The sequence below is a fragment of the Entelurus aequoreus genome, linkage group LG18, assembly GCF_033978785.1.
Source record: "Entelurus aequoreus isolate RoL-2023_Sb linkage group LG18, RoL_Eaeq_v1.1, whole genome shotgun sequence".
Taxonomy (NCBI): Eukaryota; Metazoa; Chordata; class Actinopteri; order Syngnathiformes; family Syngnathidae; genus Entelurus; species Entelurus aequoreus.
Window position 1 is genome coordinate 3,367,259 of NC_084748.1, and position 15,289 is coordinate 3,382,547.

General features: G+C 41.2%; 2 protein-coding genes across 4 annotated transcripts in view; one reads left to right on the forward strand and one right to left on the reverse strand.

Moving 5' to 3' along the window:
- The window catches only part of lcorl (ligand dependent nuclear receptor corepressor-like), a 78,181-nt gene that overhangs the window by 61,455 nt on the left and 1,437 nt on the right, over window positions 1–15,289 (reverse strand). For 2 of the 3 annotated variants that reach the window (XR_009821808.1, XM_062026301.1), the window contains exons 2-3: window positions 14,570–14,635; window positions 3,429–3,508 (exon numbers count right to left, since the gene is read on the reverse strand). Coding sequence is in view for 2 of the 3 variants with exons in the window: in XM_062026301.1 (XP_061882285.1) it covers window positions 3,429–3,508; window positions 14,570–14,635 (146 nt within the window). In the remaining variant the exon portion in view is untranslated. Of the gene's footprint in view, window positions 1–3,428; window positions 3,509–6,256; window positions 6,977–7,103; window positions 7,253–7,336; window positions 7,384–7,750; window positions 7,876–8,040; window positions 8,290–8,404; window positions 8,592–8,759; window positions 9,611–9,786; window positions 9,902–10,021; window positions 10,133–11,188; window positions 11,482–14,569; window positions 14,636–15,289 lie in introns of those variants that run through there. The other variant, XM_062026302.1, reaches the window with a different exon arrangement.
- LOC133633681 (uncharacterized) lies at window positions 4,861–7,181 on the forward strand. Its single transcript, XM_062026303.1, has 3 exons — window positions 4,861–5,138; window positions 5,523–5,741; window positions 6,046–7,181. Exons 1-3 carry the CDS (start codon window positions 4,873–4,875, stop codon window positions 6,197–6,199), a joined length of 639 nt encoding a protein of 212 aa, XP_061882287.1. The 5' UTR covers window positions 4,861–4,872; the 3' UTR covers window positions 6,200–7,181.

The following is a 15,289-nucleotide window of genomic DNA, read 5'->3' on the forward strand; positions in this document are numbered from 1 at the left end:
GATCCACTCTGGACTGGACTCTCGCTATTATGTTAGATCCACTATGGACTGGACTCTCACTATTATGTTAGATCCACTATGGACTGGACTCTCACACTATTATGTTAGATCCACTATGGACTGGACTCTCACTATTATGTTAGATCCACTATGGACTGGACTCTCACACTATTATGTTAGATCCACTATGGACTGGACTCTCACTATTATGTTAGATAAACTGTGGACTGGACTCTCACTATTATGTTAGATCCACTATGGACTGGACTCTCACTATTATGTTAGATCCACTATGGACTGGACTCTCACTATTATGTTAGATCCACTCTGGACTGGACTCTCACTATTATGTTAGATCCACTATGGACTGGACTCTCACTATTATGCTAGATCCACTATGGACTTAACTCTCACTATTATGTTAGATCCACTATGGACTGGACTCTCACACTATTATGTTAGATCCACTATGGAATGGACTCTCACTATTATGTTAGATCCACTATGGACTGGACTCTCACTATTATGTTAGATCCACTATGGACTGGACTCTCACTATTATGCTAGATCCACTATGGACTGGACTCTCACACTATTATGTTAGATCCACTATAGACTGAACTCTCACTATTATGCTAGATCCACTATGGACTGGACTCTCACTATTATGCTAGATCCACTATGGACTGGACTCTCACACTATTATGTTATATCCACTATGGACTGGACTCTCACTATTATGCTAGATCCACTATGGACTGGACTCTCACACTATTATGTTAGATCCACTATGGACTGGACTCCCACACTATTATGCTAGATCCACTCGACGTCCATTGCACCTGTCGCCCTTTAGGGCTATATAAATAAACATTGATTGATTGAAGTAAAATTAGTACCAGGGAAGAATAGTAGGTATGAAAAACACTAATCTATTATCAACCCCCTCTGAAATGGACTTAAGTCTTTAAGTAGAAGTGGAGTAGTAATTGTTTTTGGCGACACCTAGTGGTCACAATAATTCATTAAGCTCATGATGCGGACAGGTTTGTTACTGGATACTTATTCATATGCTTGTGTTGGAGACTTCTATATGTAAGTAACATGCAAATGTGATCATTTGATACTTGTTTACATTGACAAATGTGTTTTAGACCGCAATATTGTTCAATTAAGGACACGTACAGTAGAGAAGGGATTCACACGGCCCCATTCCTGGGTGGAAAAGTGCTGTGGTCAAAGTTGGAATTGCCACAAAACACATTTTTAAATATTAAAATTTGGCAGCTAAAGTGGATAGTGCACCCATCCAATTCGTCACGTTTCATGTGTCAGGTAAACCGTGATGAATGGGGCCATGTGAATCCCTCTCCTACTGTACGCTAAGCGTTTGTGCTATTGTGTACTTAGCTGTTGTGTAGCTGCAAGCTTCTAGTAGCCTATAGCCTACTATGTTTACCTTTTGTAAATGACTACTAAAATTCAAGAAAAGACCAACCGTGTGTGCTTATTGGAGGACATTTAGTCGTTAGCACAGGTAAATGCCTTGCAGGACTGCTTGTATCGGAGCTAAACTCCGAAAGTTTGGATGCAAGCCGATATAATATGATTGTCAGAAAAATTGTATGTAAATTATCAAAAAACTTTCCGTTCCGTTCTCTGAGTTCCCAATGAACAGACAAGAGGCTGTCTTTATTGCACCAAGCAAAGGCTTGGAAAATTCCATTGTGTACGATGGGAGGAGACGGGAGGGGGGTTATCTATTGTCATCGAAGACCTGCCCAGGCTGAAGCCAGGACCAGCCCAAGCCAGAGGCATCTTTTCCTTTTGTGTTAATGTGACCGAAAACAATGACTGTTTACATACTCCCCATTCCTTTAGAAACAGATGTTGTTATGTAAACAGGGAAAGTCCAAATAAAAAGAGGTGGCGTACAATCTTTCGCCAGAGCGTGCGAAGACACTGTAAGAGGTTACAGGTCGACGGCGTCTCTCCTCAATTGAGTCCAAATTTAATTCTGTCTCTGTTTGATTCTTTGCTTCTTGTCTTGTTTAATAAATGTCATCAGTGTTTGAACCTGACAATGATAATTACTGTTATCACACAGATATCTGTATTAATAAAAGAAGTGATCGTAAAAGAAGATCGTATGAATATTGGGAAGCCACTCCTTTGGCAGGCCAAACAAAATGACTCGACGGGCCCCACTTTGGGCATCCCTGTTCTAACGGATATTGTTTTAAGAAAAATTATAATTACCGTATTTTCCGCACCATAAGCCGCACCTAAAAACCACAATTTTTCTCAAAAGCTGACAGTGCGGCTAATAACCCGGTGCGCCTTATATATGGATTAATATTAATATTTATTTTCATAAAGTTTAGGTCTCGCAACTACGGTAAACAGCCGCCATCTTTTTTCCCAGTAGAAGAGGAAGCGCTTCTTCTTCTACGGTAAGCAACCGCCCCCATAGAAGAGGAAGCGCTTCTTCTTCTACTGTAAGCAACCGCCAAGGTGAGCACGCGCCCCCGTAGAAGAAGAAGCGCGCGGATATTACGTTTCATTTCATTTGTGTGTTTCTGTAAAGACCACAAAATGTCTCCTACTAAGAGACACGCGTACAAGGTTCCACTGACTTTTGATATTCATGTGAACCGCACTGTGGATACAACGGGAACACGTACGGTGAATATTCGCACCACAGGGAATGAGAAGTCGTCCTTCACTGGTTCTAGCTTGCCATGCTAACGGCCAGAAACTTCCACCCACGGTGATATTCAAAAGGAAGACCTTGCCAAAAGAGAACTTTCCAGCCGGCGTCATCATAAAAGCTAACTCGAAGGGATGGATGGATGAAGAAAAGATGAGCGAAGAGACCGGGTGACTTTTTTCACGCAGCTCCGTCCCTGTTGATCTATGACTGCATGACACAGATGGTGTCAAAAAAGAATAATTCGAGGGATTTGTGGATGAGTAATAACTTCAGAAAGTGAGCTTTAAATGTTTATTTTGTGTGTTGTGTGACACTAACGTATGAGCAACGTTGAGTTATTGATGTTGCTATTGCTCTGCACTATTTTGAGTGTTACTATTTTTGTGATTGCACATTACATTTTGGGAGTGAACAGAGTTGTTAGAACGCTGGTTTGTAATATATTATTAAAGTTTGACTGACCTATCTGACTGTTTTTTTGACATTCCCTTTAGCGTAGCGTAGGTGCGGCTAATAACACGGGGCGGCTAATAGGTAAACAAAGTTTTGAAATATGCCATTCATTGAAGGTGCGGCTTATAACACGGGGCGGCTTATGGTGCGGAAAATACGGCCTGCCTTTTTTCTACTTGTTTATTGAGACTGTCAACGATTGTCGGGACTCATTCCCAAGGTCTACGTGGTGATTAGCAAAACACTCCAATCCAGTTCTTACACTGAGTTTGTCCAGGGCGAGGTTGCAGAAGGAGCAGTTGGCTTCTGGGGACCAGTCATCCACCTGCTTGGGTTCACAGCCTGAAACGGGATAAGAGCCGTAAGAAATTGACAAGGAAGCAATGAAGGCCAAATGAAGCTTTAACAGTCTTTGTTGTGTATGGACGACCTTAAGGCCGTATGATTAGGAACCAGACTAAGATATGGGGAGAAAATGTTACACAAACATTCCACAAGATTTAAAGCTGCTGTATGTCACGGATAGCAGGCTCATGTTCCAATGATATGCCAACCTCTCCTGGCACACAGCAAAAGGATAACATTATGTGGCAAAAACAGTGTTTGGTAAAGCATATGATTTAATTCATCGGCTCAACAGGAATCTAGCAAACACTGTATCATCTTGTTTTAAAAAACATCTTTTGAGTATGGGCACAGGTAACAATTTTCGAAAGTTTGACTTACAGATATTAGGGGTGTGAATCTTCCGCACCTAACGATTCGACCTAATTACGATCCCTGGGGTGACGATTATGTTCAGAATCGATGCTCCATTAAAACCGATTATTGAAATGTATGATGTGGTATAATAATTATGATGGAACTCTTTCAAAACAAGTCACAGGTCAGAAAAGCGCTTCATGATTGCATGGAGATGGCCTAAAAACTTTTTTTTTTTTTTAAATTGATTCTTGTAAAAAAAAAATCTATAAGTTGCATTGAGATGGCCTCAAAATGAATTAAAAAAATAATTGTCCTTAAAAAAAAATACATATATTTTTTAAATATCCATCCATCCATCCATTTTCTACCGCTTATTCCCTTTGGGGTCGCGGGGGGCATTGGAGCCTATCTCAGCTACAATCGGGCGGAAGGCGGGGTACACCCTGGACAAGTCGCCACCTCATCGCAGGGCCAACACAGATAGACAGACAATCGATTAAAAAAAATCGATTTAAGAATTGGAATGAATATTAATCGCGATTCGGATGTGAATAGATTTTTTTGTGCTATATATATATATAGCACAAAATATATATATATATATTAAGGCTGCAACAACTAATCGATTAAATTCGATTATAAAAATAGTTGCAGATTAATTTAGTCATCGATTCGTTGGATCTATGCTATGCGCATGCGCAGAGGCTTTAAAAAAAAAGTAAAAAAATTTTTTTTTAAATAAAAAAAAACAAAAAAAACAATATTTATTAAAGGCCTACTGAAATGAAATTTTTTTATTTAAACGGGGATAGCAGATCTATTCTATGTGTCATACTTGATCATTTCGCGATATTGCCATATTTTTGCTGAAAGGATTTAGAATAGAAAAACGACGATAAAGATAGCAACTTTTGGTATCTGACAAAAAAAAGCCTTGCCCCTACCGGAAGTAGCGTGACGTGGACAATTGAACATATCCGCAAAGCTCCCTATTGTTTACAATGATGGCCGCCAGATCTGAGAGCGATTCTGACCGAGATAGCGACGATTTCTCCATTAATTTGAGCGAGGATGAAAGATTTGTGGATGAGGAAAGTGCAAGTGAAGGACTAGTGGGGAGTGGAAGCGATTCAGATAGGGAAGAAGCTGTGAGAGGGATAGAGCCATATCGCTTTGAACCCGACGCTGATGAAGACGGTCAGGAGGACGCTGCTGCTATTGATGCTGGAGGAGCACACGACATAGATCGCCTTGAGAATACAGAATGGTAATATGTTATTTATTTATAGACTAGTTTTAGTTTGTGGCCTAGTCTTGCACTGTTACTGTTAGTGTTACAACTTACACCCCAGGCCTATCTATACACTAAGTATCTATCATTGACACAATGTGTTACTGTTAGTGTTACAACTTACACCCCAGGCCTATCTATACACTAAGTATCTATCATTGACACAATGTCAAACCTAATTAATTACCCATTATTTCTATGGGCCACAGCTCCATATACCGGCAATACTAAAAATATGCATGCAGATTAATAAGATCCACAACAAGACAATGATAATATTAATTATTCCACATGTTTGCAGATTGCAGGTGTCAATAATATGAATTGATTTACAAATATTATGAACATTTCTATTTCCAGGTGTACATGTCAAAACTGTGTGAACATGGAGACAGTGGCTGAGTGTGTCTGCTGTAGTGAAATAGAGGCAGTGACCAGAACGATGGAGGAGGAGGGGGTGAAGACGTGCATCATAGACCACCATGGCTTTCCATCTGTGTGTCTGGATGAATGGGTGCTGCAGACAGCGTATAACGCCTACAAACAGCAATATGGCATGCTGCAGCAACAGCAAAATGAGTGAGGCACTAATAAGTTTAAATAATTCTTTATTCTATCAACCTTTGGAAGATAAGTCAGAATGAGCACTTTCTTATCTTATTCTTATTCTGTGAAATGTACTGTGCTACAATGCACATGACATTATATATCATAGAAGTATTACATAGATGGACCGTAGATGTCAACAATATTTACAATTTACTGCAACAGTAAATGACAAATGAATAGAATGCATGACAATGTCTTTTGAATCTCAGAGAACAGTGAGTCACTGTGTATCCATGTCCGGATAATAACAGCTGCCATCATTTGCTACTTGCAGGCGGAGACGACACACAGCCTATCGACAGTTTGTCCGCTTCTGCTGGGGATATCTGGGAAAGGACATAAGGGTGGTACTACCAGCTTGTGTAGTACATAAGATTAGGACAACATTCCCATCGATGGACTACACGGGGTTCCAAGACGTGCAGTGACTGCAACAGAATCTACATGGCCACTGTACTTAATCAATAAAATCAATCAATCAATCAATCAGTCAATCAATCAATGTTTATTTATATAGCACTAAATCACAAATGTCTCAAAGGGCTGTACAAGCCACAACGACATCCTCGGTACAGAGCCCACACACGGGCAAGGAAAACTCACCCCAGTAGGACGTCGATGTGAATGACTATGAGAAACCTTGGAGAGGACCGCATATGTGGGTAACCCCCCCCCTCTAGGGGAGACCGAAAGCAATGGATGTCGAGTGGGTCTAACATATTAGTGAGGGTCCAGTGGAGCCAGCAGGAGGCCACCCCGAGCGGAGACGGGTCAGCAGCGCAGATGTCCCCAACCGATGCACAGGCGAGCGGTATACCCCGGGTCCCAACTCTGGACAGCCAGCACTTTATCCATGGTCACCGGAATAACCCCTCCACGTGGGGGGGGGGCAGAGGAGAAAAGAAAAGAAACGGCAGATCAACTGGTCTAAAAAGGGGGTCTATTTAAAGGCTAGAGTATACAAATGAGTTTTAAGATGGGACTTAAATGCTTCTACTGAGGTAGCATCTCTAACTGTTACCGGGAGGGCATTTCACACTTACCGAAGCGACTCCTGTGCTTGGCGATGGCTTCCTCCTTGTCTGGCTTCTCCAGTTCATCGCAGAGGAAGGGAGGCACATCCACAGTGACGCTGAGTGGTGTTCTCTCGTCAGGGGTCTGTCTGCAGCCAGCAACAACCTCCCTGATCAAGTCATCTACGTAGCCTGCAAAATACAATTGTACATGTTCCTGCTCACAACATAATATACTCATGGAGAGTGAAACTTGACAGTATTATTATCATGATACAAAGTGTCAAGTGTTTACATGTTTTGTGTCCTCTACACTTACGGTATGTTGGCTCTGTCGCGATTTTCTTGACCACATGGCCCCCTGCTTTATACTTCGGGTAGCGTACTGCATAGCGCTCAGCACCCGCTTGTGTAGTGGCTATAGGGCGGCTCGAATTTTCGTTCCAGTGCAGCCCAGCAAGCAGGTTCCTAGGTGTGGTAACAGAATAATGTAATAATTAGTACTAAAGTATGGCACACACTAGTGACACTTAGATTAGTGTGGAAACATACCTGCACAGCATTCCGATGTATGAGAAGACATACATTTTCGGTGCGAACTGTATAAGATAAAAGACACTTTATTCAGTCATGCGTCCATACAATGTGTGTGTAAATTTATAAATTGTTTGTAAATTTGAATACAAATGTTTGTGTATTAAACTGTTAATAGTCAGCTATTAAAGCTTGATCTCCTGCAGTAATGAAGCTGTTTTGTTTTCAATGTTAACACCACGCCAGAATTGTTTGCAATCTTTCTCACCAAGATGCCAGCCACTATGTTGGACCTCCAACATTCTCTTGCTTACACTGACTGTATCAAGGCTTCATTTAGTATGCTCTAGTATTTTGCTCCCTGGCCACCAAAGTCCTAGTGGCAGGTGGTAACCACCGACACCACCTACAGGCGATCAGTCTAATTCTCACCTGTATGATAAGGCTATGGAACGCCTCCACCTTGGAAGTCTGGTGTTCACCCGACAGCATGGCGATATCTTTTAGCAGGGACTTGTTGTTGACCACCTCCTCCAGTTTCACTGCTGAGCGTGAACCTAAACATAAATTTAAAATAGAACAACGTTTCTACAAAAATGTTCCAGTCAACTTAAACTGGTTATTTACTTACAAGTTTATCTGAATTTTTTGACTTTCAAAAGATGTGCAGGAAAATACTGCTAGTCCCTCACTGCTTTCGGGCAACTTATTTGCCTACTCACTTTGTTTGAGCCATTTCTTTTGCCGTTGCAGTTGTCCATGAGTACAAATTGGGAAGAGGTCGCCATGGTCCTTGTGGATGTTCTGAATGTGTCGCTCCACAGACTTCCACTTGGCAACCAGAAGTTCCCCCTCTCCAGGCGGTGTAGACACTGCTGCCCAGTAGAGGTGGTTGATTATACTTTGCACCCAGGGCTTCAGGTCTTCACAGTCCTTATGCTTGGCGATGGCCTTCAGTTTCTTTCCGATGGCTACAAACAGAAAAAAACAGAAATTTGTGGATTAAATACAATATCGCATTCATCTGATCACTGATATGTACACACTACTTCACAACTTGTCATGCATACAAATAATCCAACTAACATTTTGCAACATGCCAGATGTCATAGCAGTGCCGTGTATTGGGCATGTTTTCACGAATCCATTTAGCGATCTGTCTGTGTCTGTCTGTCACCAGCACCCCGACATCCAGGTCCCAGCTGATCAGCAGTTCCACCATCCTCTTCAGTCCTTCCATCTCCATATGGTAGCTGCCAAGACATTCGTTGCTCTGAAATATATATAACAGAAAAGGAATGAGCAAAGAAAAAAATGAAAAAGGGGCTTAGTATACATTGAAATGGTTAATGTTATTAGACAAATTTACTAGGATAATTCTGGAAAATCCCTTATCTGCTTATTGTGTTACTAGTGTTTTAGTGAGATTATATGGTCGTACCTGTACAACCTGAAGGTCGAGAACCACATTGGCCACAAGCTCCATTGTGGTGTAGGTACCGAACTTGGCGCTGTGTCCCGGACTGTCTGCTCGCCCATCACCACCAAGGACGAGGGGTCGGCCTTCCACCTGCAGCATGGTGAGGTGCGTCCGTTGCTGTTCCTCCCACACCTTTTTGATGGCTGGCTGCAGGATGAGCTCCTGGTGGTTGAAAAATGTCCTCTTCACATACGTGACCACTCCGATGCTGTTCAGCACTTGCAACACCTTGCCAGAAGATGCCCCAGCGAAGAGGATGCCAGCAGACAGCAGGATGTTGCCCGCGGCATAAGGGCCAATGTTTGGCTGGCTGCTCCAACTACTCCTCTGGTCACATGATGCACATTGAAGAGTCATGGTCAGCTGTGTACCGTTCGAATCCCAAGAAGGGCTTATGTCCTGGCTGCCACAGACTGGACAGTGACACCACTTGACGAGACTCTGGAGGCACGACTCAAAGATGATGTACTTCGGTTCCTTGTGGCAGCCCTCTTCATGCATCTGGTGAGTACATGGGCGATCTGGCGACCCGTCAGATTGACACGGATCCGATGTCGTTGACTCACTCGGCACATAGCTGTCATCGGAAGAACCACCAACAAAAGGCGCAGTGGGACTTGATGCTGGTCCTTCATCAAACAATGCAGGAGGTGGTCGTAGCTTGGCTTGCATTCCAGACACACCTGGAGCTGCTATGTTAGTCTGCATCTCGGGGCTGTCAGATGGAGCTGCTACACTTGACAATGGGACTTCACTAACCCTGGCCGGCCGAGCTCTAACCCTCTCGAGGATATCTGGGGTCACCTGGTGTCCTAGCAATAAAATCAAGCACAAGTTGTTTTATATAATCTGTTAAAATTAAACTAGAATCACATAATAATTATTGTCTTTGAATCACCTAATTTATCTGTCTACTCTACTCTGCACAGGCAGCGTGCAATGTGTACTGTGATGTGCAGAATCATGTTCGTCACCGAAATAGACATACCCTTTGATCTATGATGTATTTTCCCTGTTTGGGTGCTCTTGCTACTGGTCATTGCTGTTGGTGCTGTCCCAATCGGTACCCAGTCCGTCTGGCATCCTTGTTCTCTTGTATTTCCCTGGAAATGGAGAAACAGCTACATGTAATATGGATACCTCATTTACATTAATTATGAATACTTTTGGATTGGGCTTGAACTGTAATCCATTTGAACATTGATTAGGAAAACAAATCGAACCTGATCTTGATCGCCCTCCTCATCAGGCAAATCTAGTGCCATTGCCATTGGTTCATCCACCGCATCCGCCACTGATGCCGTAGTCGTACTGTCCATGATCTGATCTATTGTCTGTAAATGTACAAATGTACAATACTTTATATTATTGTCTATTGTAATCTATTGACAGTATTGACACTATTGACAGTAATGTCAGTAAATGTACGATACTTTATACTGCAGAAGAACTTGACTAGAACTTGAAGCAATAATTATATGTAGACTATTTTATTGTTAATTTATTTCATTGTTCATGGAGTAGTCCAGTGGTTCTCAAATGGGGGTACGCATACCCTTGGGGATACTTGAAGGTATGCCAAGGGGTACGAGAGATTTTTTTTTAAATATTATAAAAATAGCAACAATTCAAAAATCCTTTATAAATATATTTATTGAATAATACTTCAACAAAATAAATGTTTAGAATTAAGTTCATGAATCCAGATGGATCTCTATTACAATCCCCAAAGAGGGCACTTTAAGTTGATGATTACTTCTATGTGTACAAAATATTATTTATAATTGAATCACTTGTTTATTTTTCAACAAGTTTTTAGTTATTTTTATATCTTTTTTTCCAAATAGTTCAAGAAAGACCACTACAAATTAGCAATATCTTGCACTGTTATACAATTTAATAAATCAGAAACTGATGACATAGTGCTGTATTTTTTTTCTTTTTTTCAACCAAAAATGCTTTGCTCTGATTAGGGGGTACTTGAATTAAAAAAATGTTCACAGGGGAAAATCACTGAAAAAAGGTTGAGAACCACTGGAGTAGTCTATGACTGTGTGTGTTAGTTTTGGTTGATTGATTGAGACTTTTATTAGTAGGTTGCACAGTGAAGTACATATTCCGTACAATTGACCACTAAATGGTACCACCCCAATAAGTTTTTCAACTTGTTTAAGTCGGGGTCCACTTAAATTGATTCATGATACAGATATATACTATCATATATATACTATCATCATAATACAGTCATCACACAAGATAATCACATTGAATTATTTACATTATTTACAATCCGGGGTGTGGAGGTGGGGGGGTTTCAACAATTGAGAACAAAGAAATGGATATTGGAACAGTGTAGTCTGACTATGAAAACTGGATATCAAGATTCTTACCCTCTTCCTTTCCCTTTTGGCAAATGCAGACCTCATGTGCCCAGTCTGTCCGCTTGTGGAGGGGGTCGGGTGCTCCGGACTTGTCCGTGGTCTATCGAAAATAGTTGGCTTCGCACCTTTCTTCAGCACGAGTCGACGAGTGCTGATTCCCATTTCTGCCATTCGCAAGGGACCCTCTTCGAAACATGATCTTTCGAAATGTTCGCTGCATAATACACTGTACTTCGTATGTGTCGTCCAATCCAACCGTGTTCGCTTGACTTCTTTGTTCCATAGTAAAGCTTGGCCGCCATCTTTTGGGAAAAGAAACAATGAAACACCGGTTGTGTTTTGGTTTGTGTTGCTACATCCAGCAGCAACACACCGCTTCCCTACAACTCTCTTTTTTGCAGTCTCCATTGTTAATTGAACAAATTTCCAAAAGATTCACCAACACAGATGTCCTGAATACTGTGGAAATTAGCGATTAAAACAGAGCTGTTTAAATTGGGAGGGACCTATTCCAAGATGACGCGTTCAACTGCCTTCGTCACGCGCATACGTCATCATACCGCGACGTTTCAGCCGGATATTTCCCGGGAAATTTTAAATGTCACTTTATAAGTTAACCCGGCCGTATTGGCATGTGTTGCAATGTTAAGATTTCATCATTGATATATAAACTATCAGACTGCGTGGTCGGTAGTAGTGGGTTTCAGTAGGCCTTTAACTGCAACATTTACAAACAGCTGAGAAACAATAATCAAAATAAGTATGGTGCCAGTATGCTGTTTTTTTTCAATAAAATACTGGAAAGGATAGAAATGTAGTTTGTCTCTTTTATCCGATTATTAATCGATTAATCGAAGTAATAATCAACAGATTAATCGATTATCAAATTAATCGTTAGTTGCAGCCCTAATATATACATATATATATATATATATATAAATATATATATATATATATATATATATAAATATATATATATATATATATATATATATATATATATATATATATATATGTCTTAATTAGATTATCCAAAAAATAGTGCTCGATACGTGGTAGAGCGTAATATGTATGTGTGGGAAAAAAATCACAAGACTATTTCATCTCTACAGGCCTGTTTCATGAGGGGTTTACCTCAATCCTGAGGTGATTTTTTTCCCCCCCACACACACACACACACACACACACACACACACACACACACACACACACACACACACACACACACACACACACACACACACACACACACACACACACACACACACACACACACACACACACACACACACACACACACACACACATATATATATATAGTACAATAGTACAAGCCAAAAGTTTGGACACACCTTCTCCTCATTCAATGTGTTTTCTTTATTTCCGTGACTATTTACATTGTAGATTGTCACATCAAAACTATGAATGAACACATGTGGAGTTATGTACTAATCAAAAAAAGGTGAAATAACTGAAAACATGTTTTATATTGTAGTTTCTTCAAAATAGCCACCCTTTGCGCTGATTACTGCTTTGCACACTCTTTATTGACGAGCTTCAAGCACACCTGTGAAGTGAAAACCCTTTCAAGTGACTACCTCTTAATAATAATAATAATTGCCACATATAAAATATGTGTGGCCTGCCAAATCATTTTATTGTGGACCCGCACTACATGTTAATGTGGCTCGTCCCCCAATTTTTACGTGGCCCTCCATGTCTTTGCACTTTTTTTGTATGTGGACCGCCCAACAATTTTTATGTGGCATGCCACATCATTTTAGCGTGACTGTCTACTTCACTTTAACGTGGCCCGCCACCCCATTCTATGCGGACCGCTAAATCATTTTAATGTGGGCCTTTCCACAATTTCAACGTGGTCCGCCACATCATTTTAGCATGACCCTCCACTTCTTTTATATGTGGCCTGCCAAATCATTTTATCGTGGACCGCCCCACAGTTTTTGTGTGGCATGCTATGTCATTTAATGTGTTCCACCACATCATATTATGTGGTCTGCCACATTTTGGTAGACCGCTAAATCATTTTAATGTGGCCCGCCACGTCATGTTAGTGTGACCCTCCACTTCTTTTATAAATGGCATTTGGGAAGCCTGTAGTTGATTTTTATTATGTAAATGTTATATTTTTTATCAACATGTGATAGCAGGGACCCTGCCATTCAAAACTAGGCTGCTACATTACAAATGATTAATGTAACTGAAACAATAGTACAACAGCAATAGGAGAGACTATTCATCCCTGAACACCATGGAGTTCGTGTAGGCTTAATGATGCACTTACATTATTATATCAACTATCAGAGACAGAAACTCTTCATTTAAAATAATGTCCTTTTTTGCTGCTTCAACACAGCTCAATCAACACAGAAAAAGGTAAAGTGAAATAATAGACAGACAGGGCTTTGCTGTCCATAATACACACACACGCACACACCGCAAAATGAGCTAACGTTACGCTAAAAGCTAATTAGCCTTCACCTCAAGCCAGGACTGCGAGCGAGCTGAACCGGTGTTTATATTTCTAGAAGGTCAACGGGCTCATAGTGATGTTACTAGTAGTTGACTGGGAGGTGTTTATTATCGTTTGGTGAGAGTCCGCAGCCTGATGCTTACCTGCTAAACGCTAAGCACTGACTACATGCCCTCTGAATACGCACTGCTGATTGGCTGTTACCGCTCTGTATGTTACCAATCAGATGGTTGTGTGGGTGGGACAATGCTGGGTGCTGTGTGCTGACAGAGACAGGCAGAAGGAAGCGGAGCAGCTTGTTAAGACTTTAGCTTAGCTTAATATGTTCGTGTGGAAACTCGTTCGGTACACCTCCGAACCGAACCGAACCCCCCGTACCGAAACGGTTCAATACAAATACACGTACCGTTACACCCTTAGTGGACGCCGTAAGTTTTTGCTGTCGTCCAGCATTCTGTTTCTGTTTAGCCGGTTCAGTTTTACTTTCACTTTGCATAGCCATTGCCTTTTCCTTTCCCTTTTGTTCATTTTTGGTTTAAGCATCGCATACCTTTTTACCTGCACGCTGCCTCCCGCTGTGCTCTGCATATTGGGATCACAACAAACCATCCTCGTCTCACCCCGACACATTCCGACTTTTACAAAGCAATTAACTATCTGCTGCCACCTACTGACATGGAGTATTACGTGGTTACCCTGCCGAGTTCTACACAGCACAGACACTAAGCAACAGCACGTCATTTGCAGATTATAATTATTGATTTGCAAAAAATATTGTTTGGGACCAATTCCCACGGCACACCAGACAATATCTCACGGCACACAGTGGTTGAAAAACACTGCCCTAGGCGGTAAAGAGAATGAATGGTGGGATGATGATATTCATGGCTACGCACCGTCAAACAAGTTGAGGTCTCTTGTCAACATGGAGCCACAAATCCCCTCTATGATGCTTTCAAAGCCTGCAAGAGAAGAAACAACACACTTGATACATCGACTTAAACAACACACTTGATACATCGACTTATGATCAATGTTTCATTGTGGCTCACTGCTTCTGTAATCTAAGTGAGACAAAGGTGCACAAATGTCATGTTAGTGAGACAAATGTCATGTTAGTGAGAAAAAGGTGCACAAATGTCATGTTAGTGAGACAAAGGTGCACAAATGCCATGTTAGTGAGACAAAGGTGCACAAATGTCATGTTAGTGAGACAAAGGTGCACAAATGTCATGTTAGTGAGACAAAGGTGCACAAATGTCATGTTAGTGAGACAAAGGTGCACACATGTCATGTTAGTGAGACAAATGTCATGTTAGTGAGACAGAGGTGCACAAATGTCATGTTAGTGAGACAAAGGTGCACACATGTCATGTTAGTGAGACAAATGTCATGTTAGTGAGACAGAGGTGCACAAATGTCATGTTAGTGAGACAAAGGTGCACAAATGTCATGTTAGTGAGACAAAGGTGCACAAATGTCATGTTAGTGAGACAAAGGTGCACAAATGTCATGTTAGTGAGACAAAGGTGCACAAATGTCATGTTAGTGAGACAAAGGTGCACAAATGTCATGTTAGTGAGACAAATGTCATGTTAGTGAGAAAAAGGTGCACA

What these genes read in the sequence shown, in the direction of transcription:
- LOC133633681 (XM_062026303.1), top strand. Translation starts at nt 4,873, where the DNA reads ATGATGGCCGCCAGATCTGAGAGCGATTCTGACCGAGATAGCGACGAT. An exon ending in CGCCTTGAGAATACAGAATG is followed by an intron (nt 5,139 to 5,522) that starts GTAATATGTTAT and finishes TTCTATTTCCAG; the next exon opens with GTGTACATGTCAAAACTGTG. An exon ending in CTGCAGCAACAGCAAAATGA is followed by an intron (nt 5,742 to 6,045) that starts GTGAGGCACTAA and finishes TGCTACTTGCAG; the next exon opens with GCGGAGACGACACACAGCCT.